The sequence below is a fragment of the Lepidochelys olivacea genome (assembly GCF_965140295.1).
Source record: "Lepidochelys olivacea isolate rLepOli2 genome assembly, chromosome: 1".
Taxonomy (NCBI): domain Eukaryota; kingdom Metazoa; phylum Chordata; order Testudines; family Cheloniidae; genus Lepidochelys; species Lepidochelys olivacea.
In genome coordinates, this window is record NC_140411.1 from 193,855,891 (window position 1) to 193,883,706 (window position 27,816).

Below are 27,816 nucleotides of genomic sequence, written 5' to 3' on the forward strand. Positions count from 1 at the left end.
TTAGGGACTTCTCAAAATAATTCCTGTTTGAACTAAAGCATATCTTGATTTCCAAAATTGCTATTGCAGGAGAATCCACCAGGACCTTCAGTAAGTTGTTCCAATGGTTAAACATCCTCAATATTAAAAATTTGCACTTATTTCCACTCTACGTTTGTCTAGCTTCAGCCTCCAGCCATTGGACTAAGTTATACCTTCATCTGCTAGATCGTAGAGCCCTTTTTCATCAAATTTCTGTTCCCCAAGCAAGTACTTTTAGCCCGATGAAGTCACCTCTTAATCTCAAAGAGAAAATGAAAAGAAATGGATTATTTACAAAGGTCTAAAACCTGCTTGTCTATATTTATTGCCCAAACAGAGAAATTTAAAACGTAAACAAGATCTGAAGAGTTAAACAACAAAATTGCTTGAATGCTGAATACTTTAGTACTCAACACCTTCAGTCTTAGTACTGCCAGTCAGACTCCAGCCTGTAGGAGCAGCTGCATAAGTAGCTAAAGCAGGGACCCAGGAATGCTAATAATCTCAGAGACTGGATTTGCTCTGCCCTGTGCTGATTGGCTGTTTGCTTCAACCCCTCCCTCACCATCTCTTCTCCTCAGCTTCACGCCACACCTGCCCCTGCAACATCCCCTCTCCTTTCAGTTTCCTTTCCATGTAACTTTTCCCCTCCTTACTCCCCACAACTCATACCCCACAAGCCAAGAATAAAATTGTGGCACCAACATGTTTGCCACCATCATATCATTCACTCTACTTGTCCATTATACCCATTTCCCCTACCCTGTGTCTGTCTCATTTAGACTATGAGCTCTTTGGGGGCAGAGACTGTCTAGTGCGCTGTATTTGTACAGCACCTAGCACAATGGGGCCCCATTCCTGGTTGCCTCTTAAGCATTCCTCTTATAAACATGATTAATTAAAATAACATGTCCAAACACAGTATTTGTTTATGTTTATAAATGGACAATGGCCCTTCAGTTGGTCAAAAATCTGCAACAACTTCTTGTCTCACCCATAGTACTACACTGTGATCCCGAAAAGCTGCCTGCAGTAAATAATGACTTCTTAACAGGAAGCTGTGAGTGGGAGGAATAGTTTACACTTGTGTGCCTTATTTATAGACAGTCACTCAGTTAACACAACAACTCCATCTACTGGCATATTGGAGTTCAGGACTTGTGACTAGTTTGAAATACAAGTTCAGTCAAGTTGTTTTTAAATGTACTTCCATGACTGCTTTCACTTAACAATAGATAATCCAAACAAGCATGACCACAGGAAGGGAAAAAAAAATAGGGAAATTTTATCATGCTGGGAGTCAGCATGATAAAAAAACAATTCAGAAGAGAGAGAAGTGGGTGCTGAAGCACATGAGAGAGAGATTGAGATGATATAGGAGGTAGAAGAGAAAGAAGGACTAAAGGAAGCTGACCAGGAGTTATCCAAATTCATTAAGTCAGCCTATGGGGTTTGAGTGGCATCTCCATGAAAAATACAAATTCATTTAAATAATAACTTACTTTCTTGTGTAATGACCTCAAAGTACCCGTGAACTTCCTTCAGTTGCTGTATTTGTGTTGACTTAAACGTTACCAGCATCAGGTTATTTGTGGAAACAAATGACATTAATGAGATGGTTGGTTCACAAATTCTAAAGGAGAAAACAGTGACAGCACACACATGAATAGTATTGTATTAAAAGCACATCAGTGTTGTTATTAAATGTGCAAAGTTTCCATGGACAACCAAGTTTGTAAAGCCATCTTCCGTCCAAACTCTACTTTAAAATCACTGACCTGTCCTTCTAGAACAGAGGTGGGCAAACGACAGCCCGCGGGCCACATCCAGCCTGTGGGACCCTCCTGCCTGGCCCCTGAGCTCCTGGCCTAGGAGGCTAGCCCCCGGCCCCTCCCCCGCTGTCCCTCCTCCCCTGCAGCCTCAGCGCCCCGTGCCGCACCGCCAGCCACCGGTGCTCCAGGCAGTGCGGTAAAGGGCGGGGGGGTTGGATAGAGGACAGGGGAGTTGGGGGCGGTGTTCAGGAGGCGGGGGTGGGGATAGGGGTTGGGGCAGTCAGAGGGCGGGGAACAGGGGGGTTGGATGGGGCAGGAGTCCTGGGGGGGCAGTCAGGAAGGAGAGGAGGGGTTGGATCGGGCGGCAGTCAGGGGACAGGGAGAAGGGGGGGTTGGAGGGGGCAGGGGTCCCGGGGAGCAAGTCAGGAATGAGATGGGGGGGTTGGAGGGGCGGCAGGGGGGTCCAGGGGTGGTCAGGGGACAGGGAATGGTGGATAGGGTAGGAGCCCCGGGGGGGCCATCGGGGGGTGAGAAGCAGGGGGTGTGGGGTGTTGGGCCACGCCTGGCTGTTTGGAGAGACACAGCCTCCCCTAACCAGCCCTCCATACAATTTTGGAAACCTGATGTGGCCCTCAGGCCAAAACGTTTGTCCGACTCTGCTCTAGAAAGACATGTGCTTTCATACTATTTTCTGGTCAGCAATCAGTGAAGCTAGCTCATGGTTTGCTACTTTTGCTTTTAGCGGGGGTAGGGAGGTGTTTGGGGGTTTTCCATTTTAATACTGAAAATAAACCAGACAATGCACAAGTACTTCTGATCAACTGCACCATATTATTCTTTTTAGTTATAAAAGGACACTCCTCAGAGAAAAAAATCTGGCCCTGTCAGTTCCGGTGGCATTTCAAAGAGCAACACACACATTTGATCCCCACAACTTCTAGTGATGCATATGCCCTTCCATATTCTAGTCTTATTCACATTTCCAGCCCTCAAATCTTGCTTCCATACTAAATATAATTGCCAAAGTCTGCTGCTCTGTGGAACTCAAAGCTGAATGAGTCATTCAGAGACTTCACAGGACTCATCTCAGCTGCAACCATAAACAAAGCTGGTGGTGGGAAAGTTTCCTAAATGCCTTTTCCTTTTCTTATCCGTTAAACATGCCAGCTCTCCTTCCTCTCTCGTCATCATTTCACTCAGCTCCCCATCTCTCCTGTTCAGCTGCTTGACCATTTTGCCACCAAATGTCTCAGTCATTTATGTGATCACAGACATTCTCCATAACAGTTCCTCCCCCTTCTTCCTCACTCCCTGACTGACTGAGAGGTTGGGGACATGTCACTTAATCCCTTAAGGTCTCTTCCTTTTCCTCCCTCAGGCAGTATTGACATTTTTGATTCCCTCTGGATTTTTAAAGACACAAAGAGCAGAATCGCTCAAATTAAGTTCTTATCTATCCAGGTAGGTTAGATTTTCTGCCACAGAAATAAGATTTTTTTTATTCATATTGACACTATTGAAATGTTTGCCAAGATAATAATATTTTAAGAACTGGGTATGACAGAAGCCAATATCCTGGACTCGCCTTATGAAACAAAGATAAAAATTTGCTGAATTAAGTTAAACTCCACTGACCTGAAGCCTAGAGTGGGCGCCCTAGCAGGCCCATGGAGAGGGGGGAGAGGACAGGTACCATTTGTGATACTGGCAGGCCAAATGCCAACTCTTGCCCAGGCTACAGGCATTAGCTCAGAACTGACAACCTCGTAGCTGGAGACCAGGCCAGGTCACCTGTATGTGAGTTTTGCTCAAAATAGGTATTAGTCTCTAAAGAATGTATTTAGTGTTTAGACTCTAGGAAATGCTTGTATGTTGCTGCATGTATCAATCTCACTTATACTATAAAGATTATAAGGTAGTATTTAAGTGTTTGCTCTGAAATTGTAAACCCCCCCAATCAGGAGAGAAGCATTACCAAAGTGTGAAATACTAGTTTGCCACAGGAGCGGTTATCTCCTGCCCAACAGAAGAAGGCGCATAGACACCATTCAAACCATTGTGGACAAAAGGACTGTTGATTGCTCCCCTCCGCAACCCACGAAGAGAAGAAGTGCACATGAACTCAACCCATCATCATAAATTCTGGGAGAAGAGAATAAAAATCTCAGACAAGAGGAAACTGCATCTTTTTGGTTGTTTGAACGCTGGAGGGCCAGAGATTCTAAACTGAACTCAGAGATCCCCAGGGGCTGTGCCCTGAAAGACACTTTGAATAGACAGATCACTACAACTCTGTCACTCTTAGGATTTAGATGGTAACTCACTAGTGTGTGTGCATACGCTTGCTTTAACCTGTAAATAAGTCAGTCCTTTTTTCTAGTGAATAAACCTTTAAATAAATTTATTACAGTACCGGCTACAGGTATTGTCCTTGGTGTAGATCTTCTAGAGTATCAACTGATCTGGGGTAAGTGATTGGTCTCTTGGGACTGGAAGCAACCTGAATATGGTGTGACTTTTCGTTTAAGTGGCCATTTACCACTAAGTCCAGTTTGTCTGGGTGGCAAGATAGTCCCGTTAGACTTCTCCAGTCTGTCTGTGACTCCATAGTAAGACTGATATAGTGATCCAGACGTTCACATTTGTTACTGGCTTGGTGAAATCTAATTATAGAACTCATCGAGTTTGGAGGGTCTGCCCTCTTTTCTGAGAGTATGCCCTGAGGTAGGCACTCTCGGTCATGAACCACTCCAGACATGGTACCAGCTGTAAGGGCGAGCGCTGGGGGTGTGGGGGTGGAGACAAGCGAGCGGGAGGGTGGGGCCTCAGGGGAAAGGGGTAGGGCCAAGGTTCAGGCTCTGGTGGTCTCTCTCCCCCCCCACACACACACACTTACACTTTTAGGACGCTTTCACTCCCCTGACTCCAGGCAGCTTGACACCATTTCCCTGAACTCTTACATTCGTTAGTGAGACACACAAGAGTACAGATGACAAAACCAGTAAGAAAAAAAAAATGGTCTTATCACCTTTCTAAGAACCAAAACATTTACATTCTGAAGCCAATCACAGTCTGGCTGGTTCGGGGAAATTGTATTGGCCTTTCACAGTTCACTTACAGAAAAGTGTAACAAGGATGTTGCCACTAATAGTGGTCTGGAAACCTGTATGAACTGAGCCAGTGATCTCAGTAAAGTTTCCACAGGATGGGTGTTCAGAATACAAAATCCTCCACCCTCTTACTGGGCAGGAAAAAGGGATTTAAAGGGCTACAAAATTAAGCTTTCCATCTGTACATGGTGTTCCCTCCAGGTCAGAGTTGAATCACTTGAGCAGAGCAGAGTGGAAGAAGCGGTCACTGCCCATATTACTCCTGTACTCTATATTATTATTCCAATAGTATTCAGTGGACCCAATCAGGGCACAAGAACCCATTGTGCTAAGTACCACACAAACACAGAACAAAAATATCTGTCTGACCCTCCAAAAAAAACCCTGCTCACCAACTCTCTCCAGCTACAAAAATTCACAGTACTCAAACTTTTAAGTAAGGTATAAACTGTACAATCCTTAAAATACAAATATTACTTGCACTTGAAAGCCATAGGACAGCTGAGAAAAGATCACACAGTGGAACTGGAGTAGTGTCAGCAGAACCAAGATAGTAGTTTTTAGAGCAGTGCAAGGTAATCAGTTTTCACACAAGAAAGCAAAGTTTCTTGTCATCTCCTAATTTATTCAAAGGATGAAATTTTGAAATTTCTTGCAGTCTACCCATGCTTCCTGAAAGGAAATGGAAATTCTGCCCAATAACAAGCTGCATATTTTCACACTTTTGCATCTAAGTTAACAATTTACCATTTTCCAAATGCCTTTTCATTAGCAAGACCAGTTTTTCCACTCATTTCTTCACGTAAGATAATGAAGTTCATTATCATCATTTGTACAAAACACAAAATTTAGTGAGTACTTAAACTAAAAAGTAAAAACACAAAAAAACCTCATGAAAAGCTTGCAGAACCAAAGAATTCTCATTTAAAATATATACATACCGGTAGAGTATCTTACTTTTGATTGGCATCAAGGAGTCATAAATGGTCAGTGAGTCAGTGATGCAGTTATCTGCTTCAATGCGAATAGACGCTATAGAGAGACGAATTAGATGGCCCACTAATGCAATCAATTTGAAATAACAAATAATTCTCCCTGAGGTAGCAGTGATGTCCAGTGGAAAGTGCCGATGCAGACGATCTGCGTATAGATCATATATGCAATTTGTTCCTGTAGAAATACCACATTTTCAACATTAATATTGACTCACTGCACCTAGTCAAGTCGGGGTTGGGTGCGGGAGAAGGAGAGTGAAACAAGATGGACAAATGTAACAAGTGTTTTCATAAAGTTTCTTGTGAACAGAACATGCCAATATATCCCACTGGCTTTTACAGCCTTATTTATCCACAAGTCTATGATTAAAGACAGTTATAGCCACAAGAAAATTGGGAGAGAATAAAAGCAGGGTGCATGCCAGCATGAATAAATATTTGAAGAAGCATTTGCACTAGAAGTACTGTCATTTTGAAAAGCTGCTATTTGCACAATACATTTGACATACACAAGGGTTCACGGGTCAACAGAAAAAAGAGGTAAATTCTAATTGTTCATTGTGAAAAGTTTGTCCAGCCACATGGCAGAAATCTGTGAGATTTCTGGTCTTCACTGTGCACCATTGATTTCTAAGCTTCAGAACATCCAAAGTACACTGTTGTGTTGCTGTCATTAAGGTTTCTCAACTGAAGTGTCCATCTGCTTAGATATTGCTCTTTTACTTGTTAAAAGAAACAGGCTAACAATTCTGCCAGCAAGTGTCTACAGCGCAAATAGTACAAATTATTAGGGTTTGGTGCAACATTCCCAAGAAAGCCCCAAACCACATATAACTTGTCTGGTTTCAGTTTATGACAAAAATTGAAATCTGAACAAAGCTCATTGGAAAGTACCACTGAAGTTGGCAAACTTTAATTTAAGTTAAGATGAGCCAGTTTATGTAACTGTCAAGCCCTTAGTTTCAATTCAAAAAGCTTTGGGATTTTCAATTTATTCATACCTGAAACTCTTAGCACTATTCTTTAAAAGGAAAGAGGGGGAATACAAAAGAATTGGGCCCACACAAGGTAATTACCTCAGTCTTTACAAATGAAAAGGGTACATTTTCCTCAGCTCAGATAGTTACCCCCTTGAAACATCAATGAAAAGATTACTGGAATATTTGTAAATGCATCTGTGGGTGAACCCAAAAGCAGCTGTTTTACTATGTTGCAACTGGTAAACCAAATTAAATATTTCTCTTAACATGACGAGTAGCAGCAAGTTCCTAGCAAGGTTGCCAACAAGTCTTCTTTGCAGAAGTGTAAATTATTAGAGCTGAGAGGCTAATCAGTGGTGAGTTAATGCATGAAAAAGCAGGTATTTCTGAGGCTTTCAAATGTCCCTTAATATTCTTGAAATATTTATTCACATCAATGACTGAACAGCATAAATGTCACATACCTTCAACATAAACTCAATTTCTCTCTCACATAGTTCTTTTTTTTTTTCAGAATTAGTGCAGTTATTAGTCACCAAAAATCAGTTTTTGATTCATAACAGATGTTCATTCCACCCACTGCCCCCAGTACAAGATCAGCTTTGCTGACAACTAATTTTTATTAATTTCATTTGACTACAGTAATTTTGTGGGTTATTTTAGTAATTGTGAAAGTAAATCATTTCAATAACTAACTGAAGTCAGGCATGAAACAAGATAGCACCAGTGCAAGTTTTCCTAGACCACTCTGGAAAATTAATTTAAATGTTTACCTGCAGCCCCATGGTATTCCAGTATCAAGCTTCTTTTAGATACCAATTACCAACTGCTCTCACATACACAGTGAGTGTATCATGTGGACAAAGGAGGACTAGAACGTGATGTCATCTTTTCCATTCATGTTTAGGAGAGAGAATCTCAAACATCTGTTTGTATCAAATGGTCCTCTTTTTCCTTCTCCCCTCCCTCTTTTCCCATCTAGAGGAGCCACATACAGGACTAAATTAATGCAAGATCTGATCTTCATGTTATTGCCATTACCATGGAGTTGGAACACACATCTTGTACTATTTCAGTCCCATAAGTGGCTCCTTAACATACTTAAAAAAGCATGTAGAAAGAACCCTGTAGACCCCGTGCCAACTGCTGCTATGGCCTAGAATGAATCCAAGAAACAATCAAGTACATGAACATTTTAGCAAATGAGATCTGAGTTTCAAGCAACTCCGATTTATGGCAAGAGTGTGAAACCAAGTGAGGCTCTGCATGGTGTCAACCCCTAAGGTCAGGAAAAACTAAGCAGTTTTGAGCAACTTTTGCTTTAAGTTATGGGATTCATTCAGACACTAAACTCATTATGTAATTTCAGAGGGAACAAAGTGGAGGACAATAATACACCCCGAAAACCTAAGCCTTGGAGTTTCACACAGACATAATTATAAAGCATATATCGATAGTGGTTTGTGATGTCTATCAAAATACCACCAAACAATATTTTCAGAGACAGATTCTGTGCTTGGGCACAAGCAGGACTTTGACTGCAATGGCAGCTCCACACATACATGCCATGGCTGAATTTTACCCTGGTAGAACAAAACTGAGCAAACTGCACATCTCATTACAAGGGAATAAAACATAGTGACTATGAAAACAAAACAAACAACCACCACCACCAAAATTACCTGTTCCAGTTGTTGAAGAATAATCTGATCGAAGCCCAGCTGCACTGGAAAAGAAATTAAAGTGAACCTGCTCATATTTTACATGGAATTCAAAAAATCTAATATTTAAATCTAGCCAAATCCATATAAACTTAGTAATGACTACACTTTACATATTTCAGCTATCAGTTTCATAATACTCTGTGGAGAGTGTCTGACACCTGAATAGGCTCAGCAGAGAAAGAGCAGTGAGAATTCTGTGGAATAAATTCATATAATTTTAGTAATTCCAGCTCTCACACTTTTAAGGGAGATTCAACACTGAGAAAATCCCATCCATCCTAGAACCTGTCCAATTGCTGATCATCAGAAACCCTATTTGTTTCTCAGGCTACACACCTGCCAGAGTGTGCTATCTGGCCACTATGGAGGCAGAACACACAGTTTTGTGTTAGATCTTAGGGGCCCACACTGCTCAACTTGCACATGTTGTAATCTGATTTAGGGCCATGTCATCAGTGAATGCACTGAATGATGCATCACCCGTGTCCTCGTCCTCACTAAAATCTAAAGGCCCCCAACTGCGTGAGCTGCTGAGCACTCAACTGCCACTGAAGGCAGTAGGAGTTGAGCATGCTCAGCACCTTCAAGATTCGGCCCTTAATACAGGATAGGAACTTCCTGGTCATCAGTCACATAAGAAGTCTCTCACTGCCTTCCACAATCAGGGCACAGCCCCCTTTCTAGGCAAACATAGATGAGAAAGGTCCTCACCAAAAAAGCATGGTCCTTTGCCTTTGTTCTTAAAAAAACAACAATCCTTAGATTAAAGGCAAACAGATTGAACTAATGTTAGTGAGAGGACTGGGATTTGTGTCTTACAAAATCAGGAAGTTCACTCTTATGGTGCCAACAAATTAAACTGAATTCAAACCTTCCCAAAGTTGGGGAGCCTTGGGATTCAGTGCTTCAGTTCATCTTCCACCTGAAATGGGACCTCGATGTAGCTTTTTGCTTTTATCATAAATTAATAGTGGAGCTGAGGATAGGAGACCTGGTAGTTTTATAACAGTTGCTATTCTAGGATAACAGACTTCTAATACATGAAGTAATTCATTAAGGATGCAGACATGTACAAATACTGACCACTCAACACAATGGAGTCCATGTCGACTGCAAGCCCTTGAAGGCTCCCCACTGAGGTGCGGTTGATGATACTTGTCTGAACAGAGTCCTTTAAAATGGCAGCCACACAGTCCTCGCAGAACACTTGGCCTTTAGCCTGTGGTACCACAAATACGATCCAAAAATGAATAAGAAGGCCTCCATTGTTGTTGTTACTGAAATTAAATGTACATATAGATTCTGTCATATTGCAATGTTCGTCAAATTGGACATTTTCATGGGCTTCTGGATAGTGATTTAGAAGAGTACGGTTCCCACTTTATATCTGGGTTCATTGTTTTGACACACTGGGCAGTCTCACTCTCTCTTCAGAAGACACGATTTAAGATCATAAACAATTAGAGTAACTTTCAGAGGGCCCCCACCTTCTACTGAGGCAAATGGAAATCTTTCCACCTGATTTGGAGTTGGCTTGGTTCCCTAAGGAATGAAGTAGGAATGAAGGAAAGATCATCTCTCCCATAATGTTATCCTTGAACAACCACTTTGTGGTATGCTAAAACAGTTTCTACTACTATTTAATCCTATCTTTAGGTTTCATAAGAGAACTGAGCCTCTATCTATCTTCTGTCTGCTCCCCTGGCTGAAGCCTGGTCTACATTTTAAAGTTATATCAGTATAACTACGTGGCTGGGGTGTGGTTTTACCACCAACTTAGTTAAACTGATACAAGCCCAAGCCTGGGCAGAGTTATACTGGTAGAAAGATACCTTACTGGTATAGTTAAATCTGGTCTATATATTAAAAAGTTTTTCTGACACAACTGTGTCAGTTAAGAGTGTGTTAAAATAAATAAAAAAGAAAAATTATTTATTTATTTTTGTCACACCCCAAACAGCTAACGCTATTCCAGCAAAAGCCCTAGTGTAGATGGAGATATTCTGGCAAAAAGTGTCATTTTGTCAGTGTAGAATGTTTTTTTCAGGGAACTGGTATAATTCTAAGTTGGTAAAACAACTCTTTTGCTGGAATAAGCTGAACCTGCACTAGAGAGTTTTCTCCTACAGCTATACTGGCAGACTTTTTTCAGTGCAGGCAAGGTTCATTCTCTTTCCCCTACAGGAATAGCTACATCAATATAAAACATCTTTATCGCAGTGTAACTGCATCCACACTAAGGGTATGTCTACACTACAAAATTATGTCAACCTAAGTTACATCAATATACAACCACCACAGTAATTAAATGGCTTTTGCATGTCCACACTATGCTCCTGGTATCAGCAGGAGCACTTTACCAATTTAATTGTCAGCGTGGGGTGTGGGAAGGCTTCTGAAAGCCATCAAGTCGATGTAAGCAACGCAGTGTCTACACTGACACTGCATTGACCTAACCAGGTCAACCCAAGCGCTACATCTCTCGCAGAGCTGGAGTTAAGTTGACATAGTGGGTGCAACATTTTAGTGTAGACGCTTACAGATTTAGGTCAGTGTAAACTGCCTTGCGATGACTTAACTCTGTAGTGCAGACCAGAGCTAAGGGGTTGTACTGCTTTAAACTACACCATTAGACAAACTATTAGTTTATTTCGTTCAACTGGTGCAAATCCCCAGGTATACACCAGTTCAGATTAACAGACGCTTATTTCAAGTTAGCTTAAACCAATTTCTAACAGACAAACTAAACTAAAGTAAGCCTAGTTCAAATGGATATAAAACAGTGTATACGCACCCTTTTGCATTGGTTAACTAAATCAGTAGGGTAAATTCATCTCTTTAGTTTCAAGTGGCAACCAAGATTTCAGTTCATGATTGTTTTGCCTCCCCCCAAGCCCGCCCACAAGTTTCAAACCCTCGACCTTTGTCTACACAGAAATTTGCACTGGTGTAATTAAACCTGTTTAAACACCTTTATGAGCTTAAGACTGATTGTACAGCATTAGCTAACCCCTAGCCAGGTTTAAGTGTTACCACACATGAAGCGGTACTGGTTTAACTCAGTTTAAACAGATTTAGTTTTATCAGTGCAAATGTGTGCATGGACCAGGCAGAACCAAAATAACTCCGAGTGAGTTTCACACAAAATTTAGTTTGTATGGTGAACTACACTCCCCAGGATTACAGCATTCAAGCATCATCACCACACCTGACAAAGACATGCACACACACTGCGTTGAGTTTTACCTGACATCGGAAACAATGGACTGTTTATAAAATTTGGAGAAGGCAGAGGTTGTGTAAACCAAGTTCATCTGGAAGAGAAAGAAAAATGTTATGTGGATGAAAAAGTTAGTGTTTCTACAAGTCAGCTACAGCTTGTAACTTCCAGACAGGTCTTAAGGAGAATGGGCACGTGCTCAGTATGCTAAACATGTATTTAACTATGTGTAGCCAGGACTTAACTGCACCTTCCGTGCAATGACTTGTTTATATTGTATTTACATTTCAGTGTATAGTATATAGAGCAATAGTTATATTCCAATCAATTTATTTTATAATTATATGGTAAAAATGAGAACGTAAGCCATTTTTCAGTAACAGTGCACTGTGACACCTGTGTATTTTTATGTCTGATTTTGTAAGCAAGTAGATTAAGTGAGATGAAACTTGGGGGTATGCAAGACAAATCAGACTCCTGAAAGGGGTACAGTAGCCTGGAAAGCTTGAGACGCCACTTCTTAGAATGTTCCAAAATAGAGTTATAACTTGGTTTTCCTACCATATTGTTGGAAGAAGCATACTACACTTCGCCACTAGATGGCATATGCCTGAAGTAGTTTTGAACCACTTTCCCTCCTGTAGACAGCATTTAATTCAGCATGGACATGAATTGCTAGACACTGTGGCCATCTCTTTTGGAGGAAGGCATGAGCTACAAAATCAAGGAGGGACTGATATTTTGTTTGTGCCCAATTTATAATGTTAAATGTAAGGAACTAAATAATAATGTCAGGAAACACTAATTAAAAACCTGTAAATCAAAGGGAGTTGTGAATGTTCAATACTTCTCCAGATTAGGCTTGAAGTGATTTATTAACAATTAGGTCTTTTCACTGAGGGGAAGGAAGGTAACTTGATGAGTTTCCCCTATTTCACTGCCTCTCATGTGAAAGCCATATACTGCAGTGACCTTTGAGCCAGAATGGAAGGACAAAGGTGCATCATTTCAAAAACATGTTACAGAATACAGGGGCAAAAGAACTTCCCCTCCTTACTCGGTGTGTCACATTAGACTATTCCATTTAATTTTCTCTATGGTTACATGAACAATTCCCTTCTCAAGCAGATAAGATTCAGGTGAAAAAGAAGCAGTCACCACATGGCCTCTAAAACACATTCTTTTCCTTTTAAAAAGCCCTATTTCTCCTACCCTCCCCAAAATTAAATTCTGTGGAATGGTAAAGATCAGAACTGGGTGTGACAAGGCCACTTATGAGAGTGAGACACAAACAGAGCTCACACCTGGATTTAGAACCTCCAATAATCAAGCAGGTTTGTCACTTTTTTTTTCCAGGCATGTCAACATTCAAATACCCCACCAAAAACGTGTGAAACAGAACAAGTAAATTTAACTTATCCACTTGCAAGTATTTTGTGAGCCAGATCCTACAATTACCCTCCTCCCCATCATGCTGCTATTTATTACAGAAGTGCAGTACATCCATATGTATATGGAAATAAGTTGCCAGTAGATAGAGCTCCAGAGCACGTAACAGATGATGGGTTTTGCAGGAACAAGAATACTAGTGATGCACTGTAAATGGCTTCCAATGACTGCTCTTGTCAGCATTGCAAACTCGCAACATTTTATCATTAGTCTTTCACTATATTTAGTTGGCAATACATAGCTCTTATATGAACATGTAACGGTTTCATTTTTAAAAGTTTCTGGTCCTCCTGGCTGCAGGAAAAACTGCAATACGTTAACAAAAAGGCTGAAACATCAGAAAGCAAATAAAAAATACCTAGCATTACTCTTCAAAATCTCCTGATTTGTTGCAGCCTGATTCATGATTGCTGAATGCTTGTGGCTGACAACACTGCCATCTCTGAACACCAGACTTCTCCCTCTCTAAATCTTCACTATTTTCCTAGAACAACTGCCTTCATGTCTCCATTTTCCTCTTTGGCACAAACTCTTGTGTTTGACCATTTTCCCTGAGTTCAGCAGTTCCACCACACTATGGAATGCTCTGTGAGCTGCTCCTGCTGTGTCTGACTGGAGCAAAGCATTTTGGGAAGAATACACTTCTTCAAAACAGGCAAGCATTAGGAGGAAATTAAATGCATTCAAGAGCTCTAAGGACATTACTGATGCTGCAGGCCAGGAAACAGTCAACAGATATCAAGTTAATAAAAAGTCTTCACATTCAATATCTCGAGCTTAATATTAAATGGCAGTTCATTTCTGCAGAGTGACCCGAAAAAAGGGGTTTATGGGATTCCATGTTGGTTTCTTTTCAGTGTCTCCCATATCAAGTACATCCATTGATGGATGCAGGACTGTGTGAAAGGTTTGTAAACTTAAATAGACCCATCCTGAGTTTAATTTGTAACAAACAAGACTCAAAAGCAACCAGGTTTTTTCTTCCTTCCACATGGCTGGTGAGACAAAGGCAGATAGGAGACTAAGGGAGTTAGCCAGCAGATATTCTACACAGAAGCACTCATTATGGGAGGAAAATGGCATGTCACCAACACCACTGCTAGCTCTTCGTCTGCCTGTGGGATCCCCCACCAGACAGGCATCTTGAACCTAAAGGCTTCCACCCTAGGCCAGGGGTGGGCAAACTACGGAGTAAGTTGTAATTAAGTAGATTAAGCAAAATAAAAACACCAAACATCTAAAACGCAGACAGATACAGAATTGGTAAATAAGTTGCCACAGGAACAAAAGGTAAGGGGAAAAAAAGAGTTCAGGCGAGGTGGCAGTTTCTCAAAGAGATGCTATTACAGGCACAACTGCAAGCTATATGGATACGAAGAAAAGATAGGAAGAATAAGAACAGACCAATATGGCTCCATCAAAAAGTGGAAACATGGATAAATTGCTAAGGAGAAATGCGGAAGAATAGCTCGAGCAGATAGGGATAAAATCAGAAAGACTAAGGCACGCAATGAGTTAAACCTAGCAAGGGACATAAAAGGCAATAAAAGAGTTTCTTTAAATACATTAGGAGCAAGAGAAAGATGCAGGAAAGAGTAGTTCCTCTACTTAGTGAGGAAGAAGCGCTAATAACTGATGCTATCAAGAAGGCAAAAGATGTTTAATGCCTATTTTGCTTCAGTCTTAAAAAAAAGAAAAAAAAAAGTAAATGTTGACCCGATGCTAATATTAACTGTGTGAAGTAACAAGGAAGCAAGGAGTTCAAGCCAAAATAGAGAATGAACAGGTTAAAGTTAGATACATTCAGTCAGCAGGGCCTGAAGAAATTCATCCTGGAGTACTTAAGGAACTAGCTGATGCCATCTTGGAATTGATAGCAGTTACCTTTGAGAACTCTCAGAGGACGGGTGAGATCCCAGATAACTGAAGACAGGCAGACATAGTGCCTTTCTTTAAAAGGGGAACAAAGAGGACCTGGAAATGTATACAGTAGTGAGCTTAACTTCAGTACCCAGAAAGATACTGGAACAAATTATTAAACAATAATTTGTAAGCACCTAAAGGATAACAAGGTTTTAATGAATAGACATCATGGATTTGTCAAGAACAAATCATGCCAAGCTAACCTAATTTCTTTTGTTGGCAGGCTTACTGGCCTAGTGGATGGGGGAAGCAGTAGATACGTTTTGATTTTAGTAAGGCTTTTGACACAGTCTCACATCTCATAAGGTAAGTAGGGAAATGCGGTCTAGATGAAACTACTATAAGGTGGGTGCACAACTGGCTGAAAGACCATACTAAAAGAGTTATTATCAATGGTTTGCTATCAAACTGGGAGGACGACATCTGTAGTAGGGGGTCAGTCCTGGGTCTGGTACTATTCAATAATTTCATTAAGTGACTTGGATATCAGAGTGGAGAGTATGCTTATAAAACTTGCAGATGACACCAAGCCAGGAAGGGTTGCAAGCACTTGGGAGCGCAGAAGTACTGATCTTCACAAATTGGAGAATTGGTCTGAATTCAACAAGATTAAATTCAATAAAAACCAAGGGGAAAAAAATCAAATGCACAACTACACAAGGAGAAATAACTGGCTAGATAGCAGTACTGCTGAAGAGTATCTGGGGGCAATGATGATCACAACTTCAATGAGTCAACAATGTGATGCAATTGCAAAAAAAGGCAAATTTTTGTATTGTAAGGTGTATTAACAGGAATATTGGATATAAGACATGGGGATCAGGGGGTAATTATCCTGCTCTACTCAGCATTGGTAAGGCCTCTGATGGACTACTGTGTGCAATTCTGGGTGGAAAGATGTGGACAAATTGCAGAGAGTCAAGGAGAGCAACAACAACAACAGAGGGTAAAAGGTTTAGAAAACCTGACCTATGAGGAAAGGTTAAAAAACTGGACTTGTTTCTCGTTTGAGAAAAGACGATTTCGGTAGGAGCAGGGGGAGACTTGATAACAAGTGTTCAAAATATGTTCAAGGGCTGTTATAAAGAAGACAGTGATCAATTGTTCTCCATGTCCACTGAAGGTAGGACACGTAGTAATGGGCGCCATCCGCAGTTTGGGAGATTTAGGTTGGATATTAGAAAAGAGTTAAACACTGGAATAGGCTTCCAAGGGAGGTTGTGGAATCCCGGTCATTTGCGGTTTTTAAAAAAGAGATTAGACAAAACACCTGTCCGGAATGATCTAGGTTTACTTGGTCCTGCCTCGGAGCAGCAGGCTTGACATGATGACTTCTGAAGGTCCCTTCCAGCCCTACATTTCTAGGATTACTCCAGGCGGCAAACCCTGTACACAGCCAGTGTTACTGCCAAAACTGAAGCTTCTTCTAATATCATTCATGGCTCTGAACTGTTTGCTAACACTGTAACATGATCTATGTTCTTACCACTTGCTGCACGTTCTGTGCCACTGAGAGGAATTCTCTTGACTCCTTCTGCCTATATTCTGGGAGAAAGTCTATGTTGGCGACACGAAATAATCCAACAAAATACAAGGCATCTTTGTTTTCTGCTTCAACTGCAAAATAGAGGAAGGTTAATTTCTTTTTTTAAAATTCTTTTTTAATAGCAACTCAGCTAGGGGAAGTATGTAACCCACACACCTTCTGGATATAGTGTTCTGTCCCATCTAGTGGCACCAAGACCACTTAAAGAGAGATAAAATGAGTCTGCTCTACAGCCTTAGCTAACAGGCAGTTGGCTTTTAGCTCATGCACTAAGCTTCAGAGGTCCCCGGTTCGATCCTGCCCGCCGATGACTGGGGTCTGTCGGTGTTATACGAGCATTCAAGTTAGCATGGTTAGCCACCATGAGGAGAGAATGCTTTGCATCTCTATAAAGTGATCACTTGAAGTGGCTGATGCTTGGAGCTGCAGTGAGTTATTCCAGCAACAGTCATGTTCAACATTGAGCTAAAGCAAAACTCACTGTGATGCAGGTTCCAAGGGTACGTCTACACTGCAATTAGACACCTGCAGCTGGCCCATGCCAGCTGACTTGGGCTCGCACAAAGAGGCATTTCATTGTGCTGTAGAAGTTCAGGCATGGGCTGCAGCCCAAGCTCTGGGACCCTTCCACCTCGCAGGGTCCTACAACCTGGGCTCCAGCCTGAGCCAGAACATCTACACACAATTAAATGCCCCTTTGTTCAAGCCTGGCAAGCCCAACTCAGTGCAGACATACCATAAGGGACAAAGGAAAGCATCTTAAAAGACCATCGTGAATCAATTCATGTGCAATGCAGGAAGAGACCTCGGATCAACTGAGGCCTAAAAGCAATTTACTGAGTGCCTTCAATAACATACTGATGTGTGAAATATGCATGAGCTTTCAGTAACTCACCAATGAAGAGCCACAGTAAGGTCCAAGTTATAACACCTATCACAAACAGCACCAGCGTAAAAAGAATTATTTTATTTTGAAAATTCCATATTGTTCTCTTTACTTTCCTCTTAGATTTGGATTTGCCATGGTTTTTCCTTGGAAGTATCTTCTTTGCCAACTTCTCTTCTGCATTTACTATTTGGATTGAAATATTTGATACCTAACAAACAAATAAAATCAATGTACAGTGAGCCACGGGGAACATTTCAAACAGCATTCAGCGAACCTGCACCCAGAAGAGAGGAAATTTTTCTTTTTACATTTCCCCCCGAAGTTACTATACAAACCCAATTTATTATTAAGTCAGCACTATATCTAGGAACCTCCCCTCAGCCCCCCCCCCCACCTCCTACATGGTGTGGGGCCCAGCTGTGCTAAGCACATACAAACACAACAAAAAGATGGTTCCAAACAATTTACAATCTAAACTGTATGTATGCAACCCACACTGCATTTGTGCATGACCAGCCCCCACATGGGGGTGGTGGGGGAAGTATCATTTTGGCAGGAACAGAAAAGTAAAGAGACAGCAGCTACTGCAGCTTAGGGTAGTAGTAATAAAAAAGCATCATGAACAATGTCGCCTATCACAGTGCAATGGTGGATAGAGCTGTGAGAAAGCAAGTTTTGCTTTGAGAATTCTTTGCTGACCAATTCTATTTTGGGGTGGAGCTTAGCAAATAGGTAACAGGAAATCCTTTCCAGTCCCTCGGAGTATTGGTTATGTCCTTACCTTTTTGTATATTTCAGCAGACAAGCAATAGAATACAAAGAGCAGCGGGAGAAGGCAGAGTGGAAGCTCAGTTAGGAGGCATTAGTGCAAATTGGGGCAGAGAAGGAGGTTGGAGTACAAACTAAATTTTTCCCCTCCAGAAACTGTCTTTCATCAGAAAAAACCATTTTGGGAAGAAATACTACGTATTTTGCTTGTTGCAAATCCAGAAAAGTTCACACTGGTTCTATCAACAACAGAGGTTTGTTTTTCTGTGCAGCTCTGGTTAAGAGCAGCATGCACATCTGTAGCTTAACCACCAGCCTAAGCCAGACTTAATTGGCTTTTCAGTTACAAAAGCAGCTGTATATTAACTTCCCTAATATAGTACTCCTTTTAAGAGAAGGGCTCTTGACATCATTACAGAAGGAACAGATATAATACAATACAAGATCCAGAAAAATCGACAACAGGCAGATAGGACGGGCAGTTCTCACATGCCCCCTAGCCTCTTAGGCCATCTTTAACTTTGTTTACCACAGACATAGCAAAATAGGAAGGTATGAAATGCCTGTATTTAACCATTAAACATCTAGCATCCAACCAGTCTATGTCATGTCAGTTTCTAAATAATTAGCAATTTTCTATACCCTTATGGAAAAGCACTACAGACTTAACAGACATCATCTCTTTCTTTAAGGTATCCTATTGAATACAGTAATCGAGAAAGCTTAAAAATAGAAAAAGGATATTGTTGTCTATTTGACAGCTGCAGTCAAAAGTTTTCAAGGAACTAGTAAATGTGGGTGTCCAACACGACAGCTGAAGGACCCTATCTTCAGAAAACACTTAGGACCCATCCTCTTTAAAAGAGTCAGGCTCTTTTAAGATACCAAATAGGACACCCAAAAGTCACTAATTGCACGTACAGGTCAAGATTGATTTCTATAGAAGCTGAGCCATCTTATTCCTATTCATTTCTTTCGGGCCTAACTGCAAAGACGGGTAGGTTTAAAAGAATTTTAGTGTAAGAAGGAGATGCACATACTCCCTCAAACTGTAGGAATGCATGATGGCTGCCTAGTACTTGCATTGTTAATGAGTGCATATGTAAATTCATACTTCAGATTTGATCAGTCTGTTAGCTACCATCATTTTATCTGGGAGAAAAAAAAAAGAACTTAATGTATCAAGCCTTTTGTGCATGGCAAGCTTTTGTGCATAATGCCGGAGCACCGAGTTGATGATAGCAGCGCTAATGGCTAAGCTGTATATTTACAAAATGATTTACTGAGAAGAGGTATTTAGTTTAACCCAAAACATTTCATAGTAATAGAAGCATTAAGAGTTTAAAACATCATGGATTAGGTTTTCTATTTTATTCAAACCATGCATCTTTCTCCTGCTTCTAATCAATTTTTGCACTATAAAATGCAGTTAAGCTAATAAAGCAATTTAAGTATCACAATACACTAAATTATTTAATGACTCCTCATTCTTTCTGCCACATGTAATCTCCAATGCAGTGATAGCCTTAGTTATACATTTGAAAGGTAGCTATACTTAGTTTAATGCTGGATTTCTTTCCTGGAAATAGATTTCTTAGCAGAAATCTGCTCCTTGTCATGAAACCAGTCTATCCCTTCCATTTTGTCACACTGACATTTGATATTTCAATTCTGTCAGTAAATGCTCATTGCAATGCATCAGAAGACACACAAATAGACTGAATTTTTAACTCAAAGCGATAAAACATAATTAACAATAAAAATTTAGAGGTTGTCAATTTACGAATAGGTTTAACCCTCTATGCACAGTGCACAGGTCTGGTACAATAGTGGAGGGTACTTAAATCACCTACTTACACTTAAGTCATCTTCAGGTTTGGCGGACGTGTGACTGTTTTGTTCATCCATTCTGGAGACTTACTTGTCAAGTTCACACCAGGTTTAAAAGAGACGCTATTCCTAGGCCTTATTCCCAGCTCCGTTCCAAGGAGAAGTGGTACTCATATCCAGGACAACTTGCTAAGGAAGGCATCAATTTACATTCATGAATTTCCAACTGTAATTTCATCTGCCTTGTTGCTCTGTTGTGATCATTAAAAGGACACTATCAAGTAACTTTAGCCCCCAAATGTTTGGGACTGGAGGTGGGGGAGGGTGGGGTCTGTTGTTTTTTGGTGTTTTTTTTTTTTTATAGAGTTTTAACAGACTCCTGCAGCATGTTAATGCACCAAAATCAGACTATTGACATTAACTGAATAAGAATTAGAAACAAGCAGACTTAACTAGCTGCAATGGAGAGAGCAAGAAATGAACAGATGGGTAAGTTACATCACTTAAGATGTAGATCTAAGAAATTCTTTCAAAAGTATGAAGAGCTATTAGTAACAGGTAAGAATTTTTATTGACAAAAATTTGACTATAGTTTCTAAAAGCAAGTCAAATAAATAAGTACTTTGGGTTGGTTTTTTTTAACATGCATTTTGTTTTGTACTGTGATATACAAATAAGTTGATCCAAGTAAGCCTCAAGTATCTTATATTGTTAAATAAAGCACCCTAAGAATTGGGATTTTTAAAAGTCTCTTCAGGGATAATTTTTTTAATATATATTTTATATATTAAATTGGGTGAACGGCTTCAGCCAAAAAATGATAATAATAATAATTTTTTAAAAAAAATTTAAACTATTCATTTCAGTCCTTTTTAAAACAGCTGCTCACTTAAAAAAAAACAACACCCTAATTTTTTCAAGAAAGCAAAAAATGCGGGGGGGCGAGAGGGGGGATGACACAAACCTGAAATGAAAAGCTGATAAAACATGGTTACAGTAAGAAAAAAAAAGAAAAGTAATTTTGGTTTGAAGCAAACTGATTTTTTTGCTCCTGATTCTTCAGTTCAGCCTCCCCAAAAACCAACACACACAAAAAAGGGGCAATTATTCATTAAGCTCTGTTAAAAAGACTAGTACCCCAGCAGTGGATGGGTAAGGAAGAACTAAGAATTTGACAGACTTCTAACAACAGTCTTGCAGAAAAGAGTTCCCTAGGCAGGGACAATGGATCAGACGAACAATCTGTCTAGTCCAGTACACTGTTTCAGGCAGTAACTAGTACTAGATGATTCAGAAGAAAGTGTACAATGTCCCTAAAAGTAAGTTTCTTCCCATATCTGTCCGATAGGAATTGGCTTATGCCCTGAAGCAGAAATATTATGTTTGCTTTCTGTTCATTTTCGGCTTAACGTACCCATAGTTGCTTTCACCCATGTAAATTGAAAATGTAAAATCTTGGCCTCAATTATGCCTAGGTAACCTAGAAAAACCTTATGGCTTATTATTGCAAACAGGAAAGATGAAGATAAAACCCAGTTAAGACTGTTTTCAGAGGTGAAAGTAAGCCAATATGGTAAGAAAGTGTCAACCATACTGGCTGGGCTGCTGATGGGCGGGTGGGGTGCAAAAGGGGAAGCTGCCCTGGGACTCTGGCAGCGATTTAAAGGGCCCGGGGCTCCCAGCCAGCGCTGCTGCTACCGCACCTGGAGCCGGAGCCCCGGGCGACGCAGGCCAGGCAGCGCTGAAAGGCTGGCTGAGGGATTTTGGCCCCAGCCCTGCCACTTCCGCCTTGCCCAGGACCCCAGCCATCCTGTGTACCAGTAAGTCATTTAAGTTACTTTCACGCCCGGCTATTTAGATATTTTAAGTCCTCCAGGGAAGAAGCCATCTCTTACAACGTGGTTGTACAACTCCTAGCCTGTTTAACTCCTGATCCACACCTCCAGGAGCTACTAGAATATAAACAATATATTAAAGAGTGAGTCCCACAGATCAATGATACACTGTCAATGTTTTCAGTATTTTGGACACACCTGTTCCTGTGTGTATTTTACAGACGTCAAGAACCGTGACAAAAGAACCACTTGTTTTATATTTGAGGCAAAGACAGCCAACTAAAGTTGCAAGTGAAACTAAATGAGGCCAGGTCAAGAAGTGTACCAATATTGGTTTGTTTCTGACTTCCAATCTCCCCTACCTCTTGGAAATATTGTGAAGTATTCTAATTACATTCTACACCTTGTATGAAAACCATACAGCTTATTTTCAATTTTACTGTTGAATCCAGTAGTTGTACGGGAGCCTCAAAATAATAGAATCTCCTTCTCTTCCACTTAAGCTCTTAGTTAACTTGTTACTTTTCTTACTTAAGAAGATGCATGACTTCTCCCCAAAGACCGTTGATGAAACGAAATATATTCTGATAGACAACACCATCTTGACAACTGGCATCTGCAATGAAAAGCTATCGATCCCTTGTCAAAGAGATCCAGACCCTACGCCAACAGTTGACAGAATGCACAGTCTGAAATAAAGCAGCCGGCTTGCACTGCAGTTTCCCTGAATGCTAATAGAGCAATTAACTCCGCTTGCACAGACTTAAAACTCAGTTTGGTTATTTGTATCCCACCATCATTTTCAATTAATGCAGAAAGGGTAAGCGAGCACATCTCCTAACGAAGCGCCCATTCGTCTCTTTGTGACATTCTAAGGACAGACGTAATCAGTTAATATTTATGCATCACTTACCTCGTATTGCGCCCACCAGTTGATTTTATTCTTGATTTCTCTGTTACTCATATGAAGTTACATATTTTCAACTGACTAGGTGCAGCAAAGCGAGCAATAACTTGAGCGAAAATGATTGGACATAAAGAAATCAAAATTCTGTCCTGTACAGGGTCTGAGACCTCATCTGAACCCTGATGTAGTCACAACATTACACCTGTGTGTGATGGGGCATCTTCCCCACACTGCCAGAAAAGGGGTTAAAAGCAGCCCTAGGGAGGCTGCGCAGGAGGCAGCCAGTCACAGAAGGGCTTATAGGAGCAGCCAATCAGGGCCAGGCTGGCCCATAAAAGAAGGGCTGCAGAACAGAGTAGTTTCAGTCACTCCCTGGAGCTTGAAAAGGGAGGAGGCGAAGGACAGCAAGCACCCTGGACCAAGCAGTGCGGCAGGCAGAGACCCAGAGAGCTAAAGGCAGCTCCTGGCAGGCTACTGGGATCTGCAGACTGAGACCCTAATACAAGAGCAAAAAGGGTACTGGAGCCATTGAAGGCAGTGGCTAGACTGTGGGCTGCAGTTTGCCACTGAAGGAAGTGGCTAGACAGTAGACTGCAGTTTCCCCTGAAAGGGGGGAAACAGAGTGTGGCACAGCCAGAGGGCAGTGTCACTGAAGAGGATGCCTCAGTCCTGGGAGTGATGTGAGTCCAGGAGCAGAGGGGACAGCAGGTCAGACACCACTGGAAGAGGGCGCAGGGCCAATTCCCCAGATAGCCAGTAGGAGGCTCCGCAGTGGTGAGTCACGCTCCATCACACCTTGCTACGGGATTTGCTGCATTTTCCAAAACATAAGAGTGGGATTTTCCAAGGAGCTCAGCATTGCCATGACACCAGCTCAGTGAAGTCAATGATAAAATTCCCACTCACTTCACAAGAAGAATGTGAGTGCTTTTGAGAAGTCCCCTATAAGATACTATTCACACTGCCTATCAAAGCCTTTCTGTTCTTTCATCTAGTGAAGATGTGCTGACATACAAGCTCAAGCTCTTTCTACTCAATTGCACAAGTTTAGAAAGGTCAAGCCTGGTTGGAACTTCAATAGGAGACATGCCAAGAACATCCATAAGCTACAGAGTGTGGATATCAGAGATTTATTGTAGGGGAGTACCCCAGACTGGTGTTGGGAGGCACTATTCTGCTCACACATCCATCACTTGTCAGAAATGAGGTTGCAAATAAGGCCCTAATAAATGTGTGATATTGCAGATCGTGCAATACTAAGTTTGCACCACAGTTTTGACAGTGGGAGCCCCCTGCCATCAGCGCTGCACATGGTGGGGCTCCTGTTATCAGCTTTTCCAACTCTGTCGACCAACAGGCTCCCAGTAAACTCTGAATTGCCTTTTCCTTCAACCCCTTTTCCTTCACCTTCTTTTTGTTTTCTTTGTGTACTCCTATTAGGGTGATGGGTACAGTATAAAATCCTATATAGAAGGGAGCTTGTTTCCACTTTAGAATTTAAGGTCCTTGCTTCATTGTTTCAGCTTAAAGAATTTGACAAGATCCTGGGAGCACTTACCCATAGGTTTCAAGGCCAGAGGGGACCACAGTCTGACCATCTGCCATAGGACAACACCAGCCATAAGACTTCCCTGAATGAATGGTGAAAATCACATAAGGATAAACCAAAGCAACAGCTCTGCCAGCTTGAAATCCAGGAATAGGCTGAGATTTTATACAGAACGCCCCAAACATTCTCCTCCCCCACACAGGTTTCAGCCTCCTGATGTTGCCATCCAAGTGCTCTACAGTTATTTCCCTCAGCTTCCACAGCAGGGAAGAACTCTTCACTTTCATTTTCTGCTGTCAGGGTGCGAGGGAGAGGCCACACAGCCTGCCATCAGCTTCCCTCAGGAATGCTGTGAGCCACATATATATTACACCAGAGTCAGTGTCCACAGTTCAAGAAGGAGGTTGATAAATTGGAGAAGGTCAGAGAAGACCTTTGAGAATGACTAAAGGATTGGAAAATATGCCTTATACCGATAAAGCTAAACAGATAGACTCAAGGAGCTTAATCAGAGAAAAGGTTATTGGGGACTTGATCAGCCTTTAAAGCCCAAATCCACAAGTGAGCTTCAAGTCAATGGAAGGTTGGAGCCTAAATTCCTTTGTGGATAGTCCATGTAAGCCTATGTACCTACATGGAGAACAGAAATCAGCTAATACAGGAAAAGTCAGTCTGGCAGAGAAAGATGTAACAAGACCCAATGGCTGGACACTGAAGCTAGACAAATTCAGACTAGAAATAAGGCACACATTTTTAACAACTTTGCAAGGGCTGTGGTGGATACTCCATTACTGGGAATCCTTAAAATCAAGATTTTTCTTAAACAAACAACCCATCCAAACAAACAACTCTGTGTATACTCTAGTTCATAAAGTAATTAATCCAGGTAAATCTTATGGCCTGTGTTATGCAGGAGGTCAGACTCGATGATCACAGTAGTCCCTTCTGGCTTTGTAATCCATAAAGATATGAACCCCACCTGAAAAGAAGTAGGTAGGGAGAAAGCCTAGATAGAGTTTTGGCTAAATTACATATGGTAGCCATCCTTCTCCCAACCACCAGCAGCACCTTCTTGTGAGGTAAGCAGGGTGATCAGAGGCTATTTTTGGCTGGATGTAAAACACTGACATATAGGACCTAGGGCTGGGGAAGTGTAAAAAGAGTGGGAGGGAAAGTAGCCAGTTCTGTACTTTTCACGTTATGTACGTTTACCTCTTGTCAGTCTATTCCTATTTCTCTCTGGTCTGCTTATATAATGACCTCTGCAACACGTGGACCATCTTAAAATGTGTTTGTACAGGACAAAGCAGGCTGGGGCTGAGACCCAGTTGGTGCCTAAAGGCTTGGCTACCATAGTAGAAATATAGTAGTTCTCATGCTGTTACCCAATGCTATTGTGTTTGAAGTTCTAGACCTTAAGAATCATATTTCCATTTGTATTAACTTTGTTACAGTTTTATCAAAGTTCATGCCAACGTTGCTATTTGTATTATACTTTGTGAAACATTTAAGCAGTGACCCACAATATGGCCTCAGTTGCTTGACAGTTGATCTGGAAACCAGGTAATGGGAGTTAAAGTTCATGTCTGTTACCTTCTGTAGAAGCTATAGTTCACGGATGGAAAATGTCCCTTTCCCCCCTTCCACACAGTCTCTATAGGCGAATCCACTGTTTCTGCTCACCGACAAGTTCAGATCCCTCAAATATTCCATTTCCAGCAACAGTGGTTCTTTACCCAACTCTACAAATGGCTTTTCTCAACAGAACCATTTGTTTGCTTCTCCGCTGGCAAAGCCATTGCAGTGTCACAGAAACACCAACTGGGAATGGGATCATTTTGTTCTCTGCAGAAGATGGTGCATTTCTCATCAGCAGGGCAAGTTTTCTGTTTCCTTACACATCCTTCTGATCTAAACAGGATTTTACCCTCCTTCAGAACCTGGGTGTCGTATATGGTGTTCTATTTTTCCTTTAGCTAGCCAAACAAGAAGAGATCACCAGGAGACAGTGATTTAATCAGACACTTTCCAGATTGGGGAAATCAGGTAGCATGGAAGAGATCCCCCACAAGGAAAGTCTTAATCTCTCACTCACATGATCTCATCCCCCCACCCCAAGAGAACTATTATGGACTGGGAACACCAAGGACCTCCACCACACACACTGTCTTCTGCTGGAGTAGATGCGTTGTTGGTGTCCCCTCAGGGAAGCATGCTCTCTGTACATTCAGGCAGGTGTCAGTTACCATTAGATCACCATTTCAAGCTTTGCTTCCACACTATGAGGGCTAGAAAATGTCCAAAAAGGCAAAGGCAATTCATCTTCCTCTAGGAGCTGGGGTTTTATGCACGGGCCTATAATGCTTCTGTCATAGAGAGACACATACATCCCAAACAGTCTGTATCTCAGTATTTTCATCCTCACTAGATGACATACTACATGTTTATACTGAAAATGTTTGTTGGAAATGTGAGTTTTGATCAAAGCCACAAATGAGATTGGAAATAGTTGTCAGAGTAACAGCCATGTTAGTCTGTATTCGCAAAAAGAAAAGGAGTACTTGTGGCACCTTAGAGACTAACCAATTTATTTGAGCATGAGCTTTCGTGAGCTACAGCTCACTTCATCGGATGCATGCCGTGGAAACTGCAGCAGACTTTATATACACAGAGAATATGAAAAAATACCTCATATTCTCTGTGTATATAAAGTCTGCTGCAGTTTCCACGGCATGCATCCGATGAAGTGAGCTGTAGCTCACGAAAGCTCATGCTCAAATAAATTGGTTAGTCTCTAAGGTGCCACAAGTACTCCTTTTCTTTTTGGAAATAGTTGGAAACCCTTCAAATATTCTAGGATAGCAGAAGAGGCTTACCTATATAATATCTGACCATTTTAAGTTTCCATTACTAGAGTTTGGTTTTTTTCCCCTCCATAAATGCAGCTGGACCCTCCCTCTTCTAATAGAATACTAAACCCATTGCTCACCCCTGGGGGTTTTCGGCATGTGTGTCAAGCTGAATAAAGCTGTAATTATGTTGATTTTTGTTAGCTAGACCAGATGAGACCAATATATACCAATAAATGCTTCATTTTACACAAGAGCTATTGATGAACCCATGCCTACCGTGGAATGCCAGGATAGTCAGTAGGGCCCCAATCCTGCAACAACTTCCATATATGTGTAAAACAAAGCACTTGAATACTATCATTGAAGTCTACGGGGCTACTCGTGTGCATAAAACTAAGCATATACCTAAGTCTTGGCAGGCTCAGAATCTAGAAGAGGAGGGTACC

General features: G+C 41.3%; 1 protein-coding gene across 1 annotated transcript in view; it reads right to left on the reverse strand.

Moving 5' to 3' along the window:
* TMPRSS7 (transmembrane serine protease 7) overlaps nucleotides 1-20,305 on the reverse strand; it is a gene marked incomplete at its 5' end in the record, with an annotated part of 48,980 nt that extends 28,675 nt beyond the window's left edge. Inside the window, 8 exons of the mRNA XM_084617474.1 lie at nucleotides 1,524-1,654; nucleotides 5,845-6,073; nucleotides 8,561-8,599; nucleotides 9,686-9,879; nucleotides 11,849-11,916; nucleotides 16,681-16,811; nucleotides 17,636-17,837; nucleotides 20,255-20,305. Coding sequence (XP_084473600.1) covers nucleotides 1,524-1,654; nucleotides 5,845-6,073; nucleotides 8,561-8,599; nucleotides 9,686-9,879; nucleotides 11,849-11,916; nucleotides 16,681-16,811; nucleotides 17,636-17,837; nucleotides 20,255-20,305 — 1,045 coding nt within the window. The remainder of the gene's footprint in view (nucleotides 1-1,523; nucleotides 1,655-5,844; nucleotides 6,074-8,560; nucleotides 8,600-9,685; nucleotides 9,880-11,848; nucleotides 11,917-16,680; nucleotides 16,812-17,635; nucleotides 17,838-20,254) is intronic.
* Nucleotides 20,306-27,816: the final 7,511 nt, after the last annotated feature.